This window comes from Limulus polyphemus, unplaced genomic scaffold, assembly GCF_000517525.1.
Source record: "Limulus polyphemus unplaced genomic scaffold, Limulus_polyphemus-2.1.2 Scaffold605, whole genome shotgun sequence".
Taxonomy (NCBI): domain Eukaryota; kingdom Metazoa; phylum Arthropoda; class Merostomata; order Xiphosura; family Limulidae; genus Limulus; species Limulus polyphemus.
In genome coordinates this window covers 281,237-299,378 of record NW_013666215.1, presented here as the reverse complement: position 1 = coordinate 299,378, position 18,142 = coordinate 281,237, and the positions used below count along the sequence as shown (strand labels likewise).

At 35.0% G+C, this 18,142-nt stretch overlaps 1 protein-coding gene across 2 annotated transcripts in view; it reads right to left on the bottom strand.

The window, feature by feature from the left end:
• The window catches only part of LOC106459416 (gamma-tubulin complex component 2-like), a 91,426-nt gene that overhangs the window by 69,852 nt on the left and 3,432 nt on the right, over window positions 1–18,142 (bottom strand). For both annotated transcript variants that reach the window (XM_013919036.2, XM_022385913.1), the window contains exons 2-5: window positions 16,536–16,618; window positions 14,354–14,441; window positions 5,132–5,223; window positions 1,562–1,619 (exon numbers count right to left, since the gene is read on the bottom strand). In XM_013919036.2, the coding sequence (XP_013774490.1) occupies window positions 1,562–1,619; window positions 5,132–5,223; window positions 14,354–14,441; window positions 16,536–16,588 (291 nt within the window). In that variant the 5' untranslated portion in view covers window positions 16,589–16,618. The remainder of the gene's footprint in view (window positions 1–1,561; window positions 1,620–5,131; window positions 5,224–14,353; window positions 14,442–16,535; window positions 16,619–18,142) is intronic.

The following is an 18,142-nucleotide window of genomic DNA, read 5'->3' as shown; positions in this document are numbered from 1 at the left end:
CATTCTTATCGATGATGCTTTTCCATCTTACAATCAGGTTGTTAATGCCCTGATTAAGAAAATCACTTGACTTTGAAGAAAAAACATGTCGATGTCCTCTTTAACACCTTCCACATTTGCATGTGTTTTCCCATTAAGATGGTGTTGCAGCGAACGAAAAAAGATGGTAAACTTATGGTGCCATATCTGGAGAATATGGTGGGTGGGGGAGAACTTTCCAACCCAACTCCATAATCTTGTGTTGCATCAAACATGCCACATGTGGACGTGCATTGTTGTGGAGAAGAACACCTTTCTGATTGACGAGTGAAGAGCGTTTCTGATGAAGAGCTTGATTTAAATGTTCCAGTTGCTGACTATAGATCTCTGCATTGACAGTTCGCTGTGGATTGAGGAGTTCAAAATGAATTACTCCTCTGATGTCCCACCAAATGCAAAGCATCACTTTCTTGTAGATGGAGTCTAGGTTTTGGAGTCGGAAGTGGTTTTTGTCTCGGACTGAGGCATTGTTTTTGGCATTTAATATTCACATAGAGAATCCATTTATTATAACCGGTGACAATTATGTACAAAAATGGTTCACACGCATTACGCGACAGAAGAGATGAAGCAACGTTCACACATTGGAAATTATGATCATCAGAGAGTTCATGAGGCACCCAAACACCTTCTTTATGAGTGTTTTCCCATATTCCTTAGATGTTTTCGTATTGTTTCATGAGATACATGCAATTTCAGGGCCATTTCAAGAGTATGTTGCCTTGGGTTAGACTCAACAAGCGTCTTCAGAGCACCAATATCAATTCCAACATGTTGACACTTACGAACCTTCAAAACATTTCCATAAACTTCTTTGATATTCTTTGTGGCTACAGAGGTGTTGTATCCCTTCTTGTATTCAAACAACATTACATTCCAAATGTGTGTTTCGTCATGTGCCATCACTATAAGGGATTAGAGTATACTAAACTGTACATATTATATAGGCTACACTAACAGGACGTTTAGGCAGTTCGTTTAACTATTACACGTGATGTATGTTTTTTGGGGGGTGGTTGATGAAAGTGTTTCAAAATGCCACACTAATTTCTTGATGACCTAATATTTTCATGGCATGGACTGGGTCCTTTGGTCTCTCTCTAAATGGCTGCATTACATCTAACAAATATTTTAGCATTCTCAGGGATTATGTGTACCTTCTTGTCATTCACTATGCTGGTATTATTAATGATTGGTAGGACCAGAATCAATAGGTATTAACCCAATTGAAAGCCTCTGGAACGTACTGTATACAGAACAAACTACATCAATTAAAGAAACAATGACAAAGTTATTCAAGAAGGAATACTGATATTTTTACTTAAACATTTATTAACACAACTAATTATGTTGTCTGCATAATCTACACAAACAATTATCTTTTAATAAATATTCATCAAGTATCATCATATATTATTTATCTGTGCTAAAGAATGCTAGTACAGCATTGTATGTTTTAAATACCTGTACAATTTCAATCCATATTTATAATGTTAAATTCTATGTTAAAAAATGAACTTACCTTTTCATCATAATTTATTTGCGACAACAAATACACAACTTGGTCCACTTCACGAACACTGTATGTTCAGAAAAAAAGAAGCGGTATCAATAGAAAATAAATATGCATAATCACTATTCAGACAATGAAAGGAAAATGAGAAATTTGTCATATTATTGTTTATGTTTACACACAAACACCTTCACTAACTCAACTTCTTCAACATAATTTGTGTAATGTTCCATTCTGTAGAGTATTATGTGATCAATTAGCAGTGTCAGATTAACCAAACATGTCCAACCTGTTCAGAAGAGCCTTAACCCTACCATCTACTTTTTAAATTAGGACCTTTGTCCACAACAAAACTGATAACAAAAATCAATTTGATAAAACTAATCAGAAAGAACAGTGAAACAAATGTTCAGCAGCCAAAAAGTAATTTATCACATTAGACCCACAAGTTCATGAATTCTCAAGTAGAGGGCTTTATTAAATTTTTCAGCAAAATAATGAAACTTCATCTTAATATAAAACATTAAATCTATTAAACTTTTTTACACAGTTCAAGTGTAAAACACAATTTAAAACATTTTCTTGAAGGCATAAAACAGACATTCATGCAAGAATGTGAACAACTGAAGATAGCTGTTGTTACTCATAACTGAGGTCCTTGGCTGATCATTATGTAGTTTTCAGTATAGTGAGCTAGTATGTTTCAATGTATAAAAGAATAAGGTTAGGAAATCATGAGTGGTGGAAATTGATGGAAAGATAGGCAACTTCAAACATTCATTTTCTATATTTTTTCAAGGAATATAAAAGTTTGTTAAATATAAAACAACAAAGTTCGCCAAGTTTATTGAAATGTATATATTGTAACTCTTAACCAATGTTTTATTCTATACTTATTTTATTTTCTTTGCCTCTGATGACTTTTTTGAGGTACCTAGTTTACATCATATATAAATAGTTATGTCCTTAACAGTCTAATTTAAATTCTATTTGTGTCCAATGGAAGGGATTTTCATGCTTCATAAATTCTTCCAAAAAAAAGTTAATAATTGCAATATAACATGCGATATACTTAAATAATTCAGTACAACATCTTGTACTTTCTCAGAGACCAAATGTGTGTTAGACACAAGACTGAAACATTGCACAGATGTGTTAGATGAAGTAATTTAATTCTGGTGTGACTGACGCAGTAATAATGTTTAATATTAGCTGGGAATAAAGCACATCAAAACTAAATTCCTGCAATTTTTTTAAAAATCTACAATACATCACAATCCAATGGTAGTTTTCTATTCAACCTGAAAATGAATATGCTAACAGTGAAAAATATTTGCAATACAAGTGGTGTTTCCCTATTTAAACAGCATATTAAACAGGATCAACATCTTTCTGCCATAGCATTTAATGACAAAATTATACTGGATTGATGTATACAGTCTTAAAAAACATGAAAAAGATGTTTCAACTTGTTTATGGCCTTCCACACTTCTGCTTATATGAGATTGGTAAAGTTTTCAAGAAGTGGAAAACTGTGTAGAGGATGAGTATGAGAAGGGTTTTCTCCCCTTTCACAGTATATTTTATTTCCTGTTTTAAAGTTAAAATGGTACATTCTAAGTCACTCTTCAGTGTTTAATAACGGAACAACTGAATCACAGTTACATTAAAAAAATGCTAAATTTGTACTTTAAACCTCACTGTACAATCTAAGAATTATTTTGCATTCTGTCCTCTCATAAAATTATTACACTGGCATTCTTTACAAGCAACTATTGACATTGTTATCAGGTTTTAATGTGCAAGTTAATTGCACAACTTTAAAATTTAATTTTTGACTATTATACATTATAAACATTGAAATTTTTTGTCACTTAGGGTGAACAGTCTTTACTTTGGCTGCTGTCCCTTTTTCAGCAGTTGACTCTATAAGCTTTGCACCCTCTCTTTGCTGATTTGTACACCTCTTTGGCTTTTTGCTTGGGCAAACTGGCTGTTCACAAGGATTGCAGATGGTGTCTTAATTTGACCTCATGCTGAAGCTGTATTTGGATTGATCTTTCTGTGGTCTTTTCTTCCTGTTTCAAGGACTTGTTGGCTGTTCTCATGTTTATACAGAGTATTAGATTAACACATGATCATGTAGGTTTCAGCCTTCTGGAATATCATAACAGCCAATTTCTTTATACTTCTCAATGTATACTTTACAGTTATAATGCCACTGTATATTTTAATGTTCATCCTGCATGACCTGTAGTTTATGATGCTACCCATGATATTAAATGAGCCTTCCACCATAGGACCATGACAGCAGCTAAAGGCAGCCTTGATCATCTTTGCCAAATGTGGAAAGTTTTCCAACTTAAAACAACTACAAATAAATATGCTGATCATCTCTGAAAATTGTCTATTCACCAATAAAGTGGAAATTGCTTACTTCCAAATCATATTCCTTCTCATCTCCTTCGAGACAATTTTTAATCATGTAGTTGGATTACACATATTTCTGACCAATACTGCTATAATTACAATGGCAGAAAGGTGCTTTGAAAAGTTGTTATGAATTGGAATCTTCCTCAACGAGTATTTTCCAGTAGCACTTTGGATATTTTCACTAAAGTTTGTTGCAATTTTGTCCTTTGGTGGCATGTTGCTTATCAAATCCTTTGCCTCAATGCTTAAAAGTAGGTTGCCAGTACATATACTTTAATATTAATAAATAAGCTCATAAAATCAAAGAAATGTATATATTAATAGTTTTGCAATGAGTTTACATACTAATTATAAGCATTTTTTTATTACAAGTTACAGTTTTTACAGTAAAAGAAAATATTTTTTAAAACAGGTACTGCAAAAGCTGTAACTTGTAACAAAAAACTTATACATTAAGTGAGTTTGTGACACTGATTTTGAGCTTTTCAGTCTCATTGTTTTATGTTTTGATGTGATAATCTATAGCTTGTTTTATGTCAGTCTCACAGAAAAGGCAGTATACCTTTCCAACACCCATACATCTTCCAAATATACTTCCCAACAAAACTCTTGTCTATTTCTGTATCTAGTGACTTCCAATTCCACCTGTTCTTAATATCTTTGTCAATTTCTTTTATACTGACCTGTCAGTCATGTTCTAACAACCTTAACGTTTTCAGATCATGAAATGCCAGTGGCAGGAGCAAATAAAATGAATACACAGAGTGGCCTAGTGATAGAGTGAATAATTTTCCAATAAACAATCTACCATTACGTAAGAAATGGGTACAGAATGAGTTTCCAAGTTTCCCATAACAGAACGTAAAAAATAATCTAGAGGATTAGAAAAGATGGAAATCCAGAGAAATATGAACATTTCTTTTGATTGCTTTTGGCAAGATCTATAATATACTATTTATTTCATAATCTACTGAAATACTTCCTTTAACATTTTTATTCCTTATTCAGACTTTTCAGTTAAAAAAATTCATAGTCGAAATTACTTGATTCCTGTTGCACAATGTTTTAAAAGAACAATCTTCAGTACAATTTCAAAACTGTCACTCAAAAAAATTAAATCTTTCTGAAATACACATTTTTACTTACTTTTTAGCTTTGAGGTTTTCATATTTTTCAAGAACACCATCTGAATCTTTGGATTTTTCAGCCAATTTCCTCATGGCAGCCATGGAAGATATCTGATTATGAAAATCTTTACTGGTTAAAAAATATTTTGACTTAGCATTTTTACAATAATAATACAATTTACCAAAAATTTAGGTCAACCAAAACTGAAATATAAATGTATTTGAAACAGTGGTTTCATATTGTAAATGTTTAACAATTATATCTTAAAAGAAAGCACACTGTTTTTGATGCTTGACTGGCTCTAGATTTTGGAAATACCTTGAACAAATCAGAAATTCCACTTAAATTTCAAACTACAAAATCCCACAGGATCTTACACACTATAATAAATTTAGGTTAAAATTAGTAACCTAGAATTTTAATACATTGGAAATATCAAAGTTAATAAGTATGTGATAAAAGTTATAATTTTCCTATATGGAAAATGTATTTCTGATAGGTACTTACTTCCTCTCACATATATAGCTATTCTCATTCAGTGTTGTCTTCTATATGCAGAAACATGTTTTCATGCCATAAGTGTTGAGCTCCCATGTACCCCACAATCAATGTGGTTCAACTGAGTCTAGCATATAAATCATCACGTAACAACCCTCCACCAATACGAGTGAGACACACCCTCCTGATGCATGCGACTCCCTCTATTCTATTCAACTTAACTATCACTTTGTATTTTGGCAGAAAATTGAAGCACCGGTTTTAAGTGAGGAAGAAAGGTTGGAAGGGTGAGAAGAGGTAAGTACCTATCGGAAATACATTTTCAGCATAGGAAAATTATAACTTTTAATACAGTACCTTACCTCCTCTTACATAAATAGCTAGAATCTCACATTGAATAGGTGGAGGGACTGGTGCAAGGGAAAAAAAGAAACATTCTTCAAAAGCATACAAAGAATACCCAAAAAGTGAAAAACCTCACAGTTGATGATCCTATGTGGGAGACCACATTACTTCTTTAGCAGGTATACTCTATGCCCAATGAGGAAAGAAGTGTAGCAAACATGGATGGAAATTGTGAATGAGCACATACAAAAAGGAGAGAACAATATTTGGATAGGGATCCGAACCATCCAATATTGGAAGTCCAATCACTTAGAAGACAGTAATGTGGGTGAGAGTAAAAAGGATATGCCCCAAGGTGTAGAGTGGCTAGAGTGCGACAGACTATACACAGCAAGTCGACTGCATCCAAAACTGAGCCACCAGGAACTGATGTACACTTGGGGTAGGATGAGGATCATGCCATCAGTAAGTTAACTACAATCCAAAACCTGGCCACCGGGAACCAACATCCATGTGGGGTAGGAAAGAGAATCATACCATTGGCAAGTCAACTGTAATCCAAAACCAAGACATCTGGTGGGGGTACGAAAGAGGTTCATACTATCTTCATTACAAGTTCAGCAGACTGGAGGGAGATGTCATACCCACCGATCTGTGAACACCGTACATGATAACAAAGTGAACAAATGTTTTACCGATCTAAAAACCTGACATCCGGACGATCGGAATAAGACTGATGATCCTGAATTGTGAAATATCTCACTCAAAACCAATCACACTGGAACCACCCTCAGTGCAGTAACATCCTCGGTATATGAAAATCTTTGAGAGATAGTGCAAGAGGAACCTGCATGTTCATCCACCATGACGGTAGCAGTGAACATGAGTCTAATTGAGCAAGGGAACAAAGACATCTGTAGTACATGTGTGAGAACTTTTGCTGACTGGTCTAGCTCTGAACCCAAAACCCAGCCACTGGGAACTGACATCTATGTAGGAGTAGGATGAGAGATCCCAATCGAAAGGGTGAACTGCAATTTATTGACAGTTCACTTGAAAGCTGCAATATCTCCTCTTATAAACCCATTCAGAGATGGAACGTCAGATAGGAGGACATCTCATCATCTACACCAGCAGAACACCACTGCCCTGCTCTCAACTGAATGGATTCAGTATTGTTTGCATCATATATATCAATCACATTCAGGAAGATGTCTCCATGGTCCACCACCTAAGTGGCTTGGAACTGGAAAGTAGTAAGGACTCCCATACTCCACTGGAATAAAAAGGGAGAAAAAACAAAATGAAGAGTCTGGAGGAACATCAACACCGTAGACAGTGCAATGGGTGGCCATAAAAACCCTATTTTAAAAAGCAGATCACTTTTGATTTATTCAATCTAAGAAATGGCAGGGATGAACAGCTATCCCCTTCTGCTTTACCAATTAAGTCCATGGGTTAGTACAGTCCGGAAGTGGCACATTAATGAAGGAAAGATATAATGAGGAAAAAACCTACGAGCGATCTTGTGGAACACCCCATCTCAACAGTGTGCATTTAGTATTCATGGAAATTATAATTGTGAATTCCTCATGGCCTTAGAGTGTGGATTTGACTAGTTTAAGTATACCTGGACAGGTATAACTCACCACAGAGCAGGATCCATAAAGAAAAAAGGGGCATGCCCCTGAAAGGTAACAGGTATATATATATATATATATATATACAAAAAGATAACTTACTCATTCACAGTCTCACTGAAGTCTCTAGAATGGCAACAGATGGAAGACGATACTCTGACAAGGAAGAAACAGCTATCTGATGCAGATACTGAGAGATGAATGTATGCATTGTGGTCCACATGCCTGATTGAAGAATTTTCTCCAATGGAAGATGGAGATGAAACACCAGGGAGAAGGTGAGGTACCTAATCTGGTGAGAAGACACATGGAACAAATTACACTAAGAAGGAGACAAGGAAGAATAATCCAAACAAATTAAAAGCCGAACCTAACTAGTAAGGGTGGAAGGAGAAAGGACATGAACAGAGGATAGTTGCCACAGAATGAAGCCATGCGAGCAATATAACAACATAGAGCACGTCTGGGACATAGTAGTCTATCCAGATCATACCAGGAATACAGGTTGAAAATGGAAGGAAAGGAAATCAGCGAGAAGTATGAATTACCCTCATGAGCCCCTGAAGTCTGTGGAATGCAATATCAATCCAGATAAAGGGGAACAAATGTGGAATGACACAGGGACATGAAACATCGATGGCAAGTAAATCTGACCGATGACGTCCACATGCCAAGTGGAGAAGGAAATAAGTCTTAATGAATAAGTCAAAAATCGAACAAGAGGGCAGAGGTTCAAATGGAGGTAAAGTAAGGCAGTAAAAAATCGCACTGACATCCCAATCTGACCACGTGCCGAGGAGGTAAACTAATCTGGAAGGAATGCAATAATAGTGAGAGGGTAGGAGAGGTAAAAACTTTACAGTACTGGAAAAAATGAAAAGTGCAGGATAAGAAAGCCTGATAACCCATGATCAAGAAGACAGAAATCCACTGATCAAACAGCCAAGTGAGGAAATCCATAAGAAGAAGAAAAGAGGTTGAGCAAGTGAAAACACCTGACACAAAGACCAATGGTGGAAAACATTCCACTTACATTTATAAACATCCATAGAGGAAGGCCAAATGGAACATGCTAAAAATGAAGCAACTCACCATGACAACCCAGATCTCATCGCGAAGGACCAGATAAAAACCAGGCATGAAGACAGAGGGTATGATGGGCTGGATGAATGCTGGTGACCGAGGCTGATGTAGAAGGGATAGAGTAAGAAGAAGAGGTAATGGTGAGGCAAATTGGAGCAGGAGCAACCATGAAAACCACAGTTGTGATGGCCAGTAAGGAGCAATCAGAAGGACTTGATACAGAGTGGTGTGGATGATCAAACTCACCCTGGGAAGGAGAAGGATGGGAAGATACATATAAAGATATTTGTTAGTCTAATCCTGGCTGAATGCATTGACAGCCAGTGGAAATGGATGCAGAACCAGAGACAAAAACAGAAGTAAATTGGTATTGAGGAATGTGGCAAATTCATCCAGATGAGAAAAACTTGAGGATTTAGAGACCACTCTGTTGGGAAAGATGATCCATGACAAGGTTGAATACACCCAGAACATGACAGGCAAGGAGACGAATACCAAGCATGTGGGCCTATTAAAGGAAATCCAAGGTTCGACCACAAAGGGAATGAGAAAGAGTGCTGCCTTAGTGATTGGTATGAGCTACCACCATAGAATTATTGGAATAGATCATGACCAGTTGATTCCTGGCAAGATGGAGAAAATGCTCCAACGCAAAATGTACAGCCAGAAGCTCCAGGTTGTTGATATGGTAAGATCTCTTGGCTGGAAACCAGTGACCTGAAGCTTCCTGCTGATCAACCCATGCTCCCAGCTATGGAGGGAAGCATCCGTGAAGATATGCAAATCCGGATGAGGGGAAAGAAGCGGAACACATGCCGACTTGTGTGCCTTGCCCAACCACCAACGCAAATTGTCAACAAGGGGAGGAGGAAGGTAAAGAGGAGCATCCAAGGGATCCCACGCAACGTTCCATTAGTCGTGCAGAGTCTATTGAAGACACTGCATATGCACTCGACCCAAAGAGAAAAGTGTTTCCATAGAAGACCACATCCTCAACCTCGCAAGCAGTAATAGAGGGAGAGTAACGGCATGGAGAACTGAAAGCTCTAACAAATGGAGTCGAAAAAGAGAAGGTTGGGCCTGACTGAGATGAGTGTGTAAAAAGACACCCAAGTGGACAAGATATTGGGTATGTATAAAGAATGGTCTCTCCAACTTGATTAACCAACCCACATGAGCTACCTCCAAAAGAAGATGAGTGTGATAGGCAAACTCCCATTCTGAATGAGCTAACAGAAACCAGTCGTCCATGTAATGGTGTAAACGCATCCCTTGAAAATGCATATACATGACAGAAGCAAGCCCAAAGTGTAGGGCACGAAACTGATATACTACCCTATGATATACAAACTGAAGATAGCACCTCAATCAACATGACACATGAATATGCAGATAAGCATTCAAGATGTCTACCTTGGTCATTCATAGACCTGGAGAAAAACCCACCTGAGGGTGAGAAAAGACTCCATGGCAGAACCAAAAATTGATTGGCGCAGAACAGATCAATCACAGGCCACCAGTCCTCAGTTTTCTTGGGTACCACGAACAGCTTGATATAAAAACCTGGAGAAGTATGAGGTACAGGTTTGATGGCTTTCTGAGAGAGAAAATTCTGTACTACCTTGGACAGACTTTGACTGGTGGTAGGATCCTGAGACACTGGAAGAGATATAGGTCACCAAGATAACGGAGGAGGGGAAAGGTAGTGAATAACAAGACCCTCAGATAATACCCAAATATCTGTGGTGAAATCATGCCATATGGGAGCAAAACTGGTCAAATGAGCCCCTGGAACACAGAGGGTAGTCACCGTACTGTTGAGAACATGTCCATCTTCATTGAATAATATGACGAGTGGAAGAATCCCTAGAGGTAGGAACTGGTAAAGGCTGGAAAGGAGCAGGATATACAATAGTAATAGGGGATTTTCTAGGCTCAGAATGAGACAAATGATCAACCAAAATGAAAGGGTCGAGTGCTGTCTCATAGATTCCACACAGGACTCTAAAGTCTAAGAAATATCTCTAAAAACAGACTTGGAGAAAAGGGTTAACAAACTTGGCACAGTACAGCAGAAAATCCCAACAATAGAGAAACCACATGTATAAAGAAAGGGCCAAAGAAAAAAAACAAACGTGCAAACATGGAGATAAGCAGGTTGAGAGTATCCTTCAAAAACCCTCATGATCTGGGTGGAGTGCCTCAGAAAGGAGATGGATGGTGGACAAGTACTGTAGGAGAATCGACAGGATAAGATTTAGGTGGGAAAACTGGGCATGGTATAAACAAACTGGATGACCAGGGTCTGCCCCCACACAAACAAAAGCAATTCCAACTGTTGAGAATCAAGAAACAGAAATTCAGCCTGATAGTAAGCTAAAGCAAACTGATTCGAAGCCTGTGAAGGGCAAGGCATGCTAGTGCCCTCATGCATCTGAGATACACAACGCTCTGCATGAACCATAATATCTGTGGAAGGGGGAAACATGAATATTGAGAGGAGAGGGTATCATGTAAAAAGCAAGGAATAGGATTATAAGAAATAAGAGAAATTGATAAAACAGAACACACCTGAGAAACACGTCCACAAAAGCCATATTAGGCCTAGCTGATTCTGCAGTAGGGGTATAGGAAGATACAGCAAAATCAGGTGGAGAAAAAAGGCTGTCAAATTCCTCATTTTCCCAAACAAGTTCAGCATGTTCAGGAGGAAAATGGAGAACATCAGGAAAAGGTTGACTCATTTAACGATCAATTTCTTGTCAAATGAGAGCCAATAATTCCATAGTTGAGTTCCCACAACCTGCAACCTGTATAAGTATGCTGGTAGATGGTATGACCTCTGAAGTGGTAACTTGGACATCGGAATTCACCATTAAAGAGGAATAACCAAACACAACAGTGTTAGCATAAAGAAATAAAGCTAGAAAAAATTACCCTTATGTTTGCACACATTTGAAAAATGAGAATAAAAATTCCATTTCGGAATAAATTACAAAACAGTTTAATCTACATTTAAGAAATTTTTTTTAAACTCATTAAATTAAAAAAAAACATGATTGAAGAGCACAATGAAAAACATCTTGACACAAGCACTGCAAAACGAGAAGTGACAAACTGGAAGAATCGAATAGAGGAGATCATATGCATCAGGAGAGTGTGTCACACTCCTATTGGTGGAGGGTTGTTGCATGATGATTTACATGCAAGATGCAGTTGAACCATATTGATTGTGGGGTACATGGGAGCCCAAGGCTTGTGGCATGTGAAAAAATGTGTTGCATATAGGGGTCAGCACTGAATGAGAATAGCTAAATATGTATGAGAGGAGGCAAGGTACCATATGGAAATTATCTAAACGACAGTAATTTTCTATATAATATACTGTCACACATCTAATCTAATTTATAACTTCCTTATTACCTTTACCTATAAAAATCTGAAATTTTCTTATATAGTAGATAAGAAAATCACATACTTATTTTTTTATATTTATGAAAATATCAGGCTTAAACAACCCAAGTGAAACAAAGAACATCAGGTATCTCACAATCCTACTGGTTACATACTTCAACCAATGGTCCACAAACTATTTTTAGCTACCCAAACTAGCTTGTAATACTTCAATATTGCCTGTTTAAATAGACTATTTTCCAAGAATTCCATAGAGAAATAAGAACAAAGATTGCAGCATATAGTCTTTACCTGTGTAAAAAGATTAGCACATGTTTTTCAGACACCCAATCAATGAGAATGTCATAACTACATACATAAACTGCAGGGACATTTAGAGAAATATTATTGGAATATAACTGAATAAAGATATATTCTATACTAAATATGGAAGGGTAAACTTCATGGCCATCTCAGTTTAGAAATTTGATCTTGTTATACTGACCTAGCAACTATTGGTAGGATTAAGCAGGAATAAGAATGTTCTACCAATGAGCTGTATATCAGGCATCACACTACAGACAAGTATAAGCACAAGTTAATGTAATAGAGCTACATGTGCTAGCCATCCCAAATTTTGAAATTATAGACTAGAGGAAAGGCAGCTGGTCAACACTAACTATCATCAATTCTTGGGCTACTCTTTACCAATCAATATTGGGATTGCCATCATATTATAACACCCCCATGGCTGAAAGAGTGAACACTTTTAGTGATAGTTTTTCAATACAGTAGACTCAGGTTAAGAGTCAAGTTCCCTAACCACCAGATCATGTGTGCAAACAAACTTACATAAACAACTACTAACAAAAATACATTTAAAAGTTGAAAGAGGCTTAACTTTGGGAATTAACAAAATCATATGGTAAATAACAAGTTATACCTACTTAGATTGTAACAGACTTATTTTTACACCAAGTTAAGTACTTCATCAACTAAAGTTAGAAGAGACTTATTTTTACACTGTGGTCAGTACTTCATCTAGTAAGGTTGGAACAGACTTATTTTTACACTGTGGTCAGTACTTCATCTAGTAAAATTGGAACAGACTTATTTTTACACTGTGGTCAGTACTTCATCTAGTAAGGTTGGAACAGACTTATTTTTACACTGTGGTCAGTACTTCATCTAGTAAGGTTGGAACAGACTTATTTTTACACTGTGGTCAGTACTTCATCTAGTAAAATTGGAACAGACTTATTTTTACACTGTGGTCAGTACTTCATCTAGTAAAATTGGAACAGACTTATTTTTACACTAATTCCATAAATTTTTCTTTACGAGTCCTTTACAAAAAATTCACTAAAAACTCAAATGGTTTTATGAGGCTTATGTATCAAATTATCTTCCCAAGCCAAACTGTAATTGCTATCATATAAAATCTAATGATGGCTGTCCTTTATTCTACAACATTACAGGTTACAAGGTATATGGAGCATAAACAAGTTTGCTATGTAAAAATAACTTGTATTTGTATATTAAGCAAATATTTCATTTCTAATATCTCTCAGTGAAAATACTGTCACTTTTAGTTGAACTGTGTCTTGTTATCTTGCCAACAGTCAGTTACTGGTTAATTGTGTTGTAACATGCTATCATAAAGTCAAAGAAGTAAATGGAAAATTATTAAATTGTTGGATTTCTGCATGAATTCATACATGTGTACTTTTCCATCAGAAGTAATTAATATTTAAACAGAAAAGAAAAAAAAGCTATAACTAATGAGCTTGTGTCATCATGGCAAAGTAAATCACTCTAATTCACTGAGTGAAGAGTGGGTGAAACAAATTTATTGTAAATCATTGTTAATGAATGTTTCCATACAGCTCAAATACATCAGGAAGTTTAATCAGTAGAATCTTCCAGTAATAATTCCCAATTGTTACTTCAACCTCTAATAATAATAATAATAAACAGGTTTAAAAAATATGTATGAAAAAATAATCAGAAGAGGCAGGCATTTAATACGTAAAAGTCATTCACACTGATTTTTACAGCAGCAAAGCTAAACAAAGTTTGAAGAAGTTAGTAAGAGTTATTCCACAGTACAATACCAACCTCAGTTTTAAACCATTATTCATAAGATTTACAGTTTTCACAAATGAGAACAATGAATGTTAGATTCATTTTCACCAAATAAACATTTGGAAACCTAAAAAAAAAAAAGTACAACATTTGCTTACTTTATATAAAATCTTTATGTGGAGATTTACAACTTTACCTTAGTGGTTACATTTGGTGTTCTGTTCTTCAATAACAGATCAGCATAGGATTCAGCTGATACTCCATCAGTAGACCTCTGGGCAACTCTGCATGTAACATATGAATGGAATATAATACAGTATTATCAATGACACAAGATTTTTCCGATTCTTGACTTTTACCTCTCATTTAAAATGACAAAAATACACTCGCAGTTTTAAATTGGAATATCTCATGTCTACTTCAACAACAAAAAATAAGTACACTCATTATTTTCTGAGTGATTCTTACTAGTTTTTCAGCCTTCTTTGTACTACTTGATTATTTTCTGAGTGATTCTTACTAGTTTTTCAGCCTTCTTTGTACTACTTGATTATTTTCTGAATTCAGAAAAGTTTCTCAAATAGCAATTAAAGAATTTAATTGGTCATTATTTAAGTTGAGTCATATTTTTGATCACAATACCAAGCATGTTAATTATTTCACTGGATGTACTAATTATACAGATACAGATAAGGCTCAGTTACTGCAGCATGGAAAGAAGTTGGACGTCCCAGCTGACTAAAAAACTCTTGGAGCTGGTATGATGTTGTATACATAGGCAAAAAAATTTTGTCCAACTTACTTATTTCACATATTTAGAAATTATTTGAAAGACTTCATACACGTAATATGTACACTTAAGCTTAGTAACAACTAGTAATAATATTTTACCCTCCTACCAGGTAAATGATAAAAATTACTTAAATGTGCCAAACAATTCATTGTCTCACTTTAGGATTCTAAAAGCTGACATGTCAGGATTAAACTTATTGGGAATTTCAAAACTTTTGTGTTGAAAAGTATTTGAAACTTTTATTTTACTAACAGCATGATTGGCTTATGGAATGAGAGCATTTGTTGTTGAAAATAGTAGTGGAGGCCAGAAATTTAAAACAATTTAAATGGAGAATGGATAATTTCTGAAATAAAAGGTGGGTTTAAGTTTTTTACTTTTTCTCAAGGGTGGGTGTGCAGGGACATCTTTGAAGGACAAAATTGTCCCCTGTTCTCCATGATATGTTCTATGGCTGAAATACAGGATATTTTTTGTCTCTCTTTCTTTTTTTCTCTCTCTCTCTCTCTCTTTGCACAGAGGTCAACACTATTATATTTTATTATGAATCTAATCCAGAAACATAAATAATTTGTCATTCATAATTTCAGATTATTTTACATATTTCATTACATACAGTACTTCTGGAATTTTAACATATTTAGATATAAACAATACAGTAACATGAATCAGCAGATATCAACAAATCAAACTCCACTATACATCAAAATAACAAATCTTCCTCTACAGAGCCTTTCAAACATTTAGTCACAAACGTTTTGTTTCAGACTGATTGAGGTAGCAGATCACAAATCTTAGTTAGCCAATTTGATAAAAAACAATTCAAACACCAGAATGGTCAACTGACAATTCATAAGGAAACATAACCAGCAATTATGATGCACGTGATGCATCTACATATACTAAACTCTAAAACCACAAGAAAATTAAAATACAATAGATTGAGATACCTACGCATTTTAATTTAGGTAACATCCATAAAAGTACAAAAAGCTGTTCACTATTCAAATATTAGAAAAGTTTACTAGAGCAGAATTTATTTTTTGCTTTTTACAGATGTTGATATATCTTCAAACTATGTTCTGCATTTCTGTGATACAGACCTACAACCTACTCTAAAGATGTTCCATTATGTGTGTGTTAACATACATCGTCCAGAGCTGGCCGGCTCGACTATCTTAATTTTTTTTGTATGGTAACTGGAAACTGTCCAAGAGTGTAGATGGGCTATTTTGTTTTAGGACTTTTGCCCAAGAAGGGGGATAAAAAAAAAGCCATTGAAATAAGGAACATTTCCACTTTTTTTATAGACTTCTGGCTTTAAATTTAAAGACACAAGCACTTAATCAATTAAATGAGTCAATTATTACCTTTCACAAAGCTGGGTAGGAATTTAGCATCTAATAGGGTCTTTGAGGATTCAATAACAAAAGAAAAAAGAATCGGGAACATTATCTAACACTGACCTTATACAATTTTAGCTTTCTTAATGGGTACCCTTACCTAGTGTTAACAATAATTAACAAATAATAAAGCTATACCACCTCACAAAATAAGCTAAACTTGTGATGTTGTTTACACTTACCCCAAATGCTTCATCAATTCACTGACATGATGATGAACTTTGAACTCACTCATCTTCTCCTGGTCTCAGGAGGTTAACAGTACCTGTAATCCAAATATTATAATTCCTGAATCACCATAAAATATAGAAATTAAATAAAGAAACCATAATTATTGAAAATACAAAATCAATGCAAGTTTGGTTAATAACACAGAAATTACATATATAATGCCACTTTCATGATGCTCATTATTTGATGGAAAACAAGAACTACATTTTTCTAAACAATAGAAAAAATGTATGACTAATGTATATGTATAACAAAGCTCAAGCTTTCTTCTACAAAACATATAAAAAATATATTAATCTATCAAACATCTGTAAACCAAAATGTTGGTGTTTGGTTTCTTTGTTTTATTTTCTCTTTAGCCTTTTGTGTTCCCTCTTGTATTTAAATGACACGATTCTAGATGAGCTTTGTATCCATTTAATTTCACATTTTGTTTTATCAACAAAGCCTTTTCAGGTTTTTAATGTTCATAGATCATTATATTTTGCTAGCACTTTTGTTCAAAAATCTGATACTTAGTATAATATAATTTCTTAATCGTAAACACAGTGCTGACCTTAAAATATTTTTTAAATTTATTTCCCTTGAATTCATAATTGTTTTCTTGAATTATTATGCTTTTCACTACCATCTGAGAAAATAACCATGAGTTCAATTTGTACACATACTGTGAATAAATTCAAATTCGATGACGAGGAACCGACTTTGAGACTAATAATCCTAGGAGACGGCTTAAATGGGTAATGAAGAAAAATGTTAATTTAAGTTTAACATAACAGCAAATGTACAACGTTTCGACAAGGTTTTGTCATCAACAGGTACCATTCAAGCCATCTCCAAGCATTATTATACTGTGAATAAGGGTTACTGAATTGCCATAATTCTTTGGAGCACAAACTCCTAACCTTTCAATTTCTGATAATTACCAGGATCAGAAGACACACCTTACTTCAGAATAAATATAAAAAAAAGTATATTTTAAATATAATAACTTGGAAATACATACCATAAAAACCATACTCATACACATTAATATATAAAAATTACTTTTCTAGATATCCTTAGTTTACCATGCCACATAAAGGTGTTGGAGCTTTATAAATCAGGTCTATACTTTTTAAACTATTTCTGTTGGAGAACAAAGAAAATTTCATTATATGGGAGGGGGGGATACAGCAGTAGAAAATGTTCTTGTTTTCAAGAAGTAATGGTGTGTTAACAATAGTGATTTTCATGTAAACTAGAAAATTATCATCTCAACTTCTAGTAGATAACACTATTTGACAAGATCTGTCATTCATTGGAATTCAGAATTGTTTATATAATCTTATACAAGTTTTTGTGTATAAAAACACTTCATTTCTAAGGAAATTATCTGTCCATCATCCAAATCCTTTGGCACACACTGTGTACAAGTTTTCTACAGCTTCACCATTTATCTATACATAACACAAACAACCAGAAAAACATATTGTTACGTCTCCGTTCGTTAGTTAATTTTCTGTAAATTCGTTCCGCTGAAACTTTAGTGACACAAGTCCTTTCTTAAATAAAACTG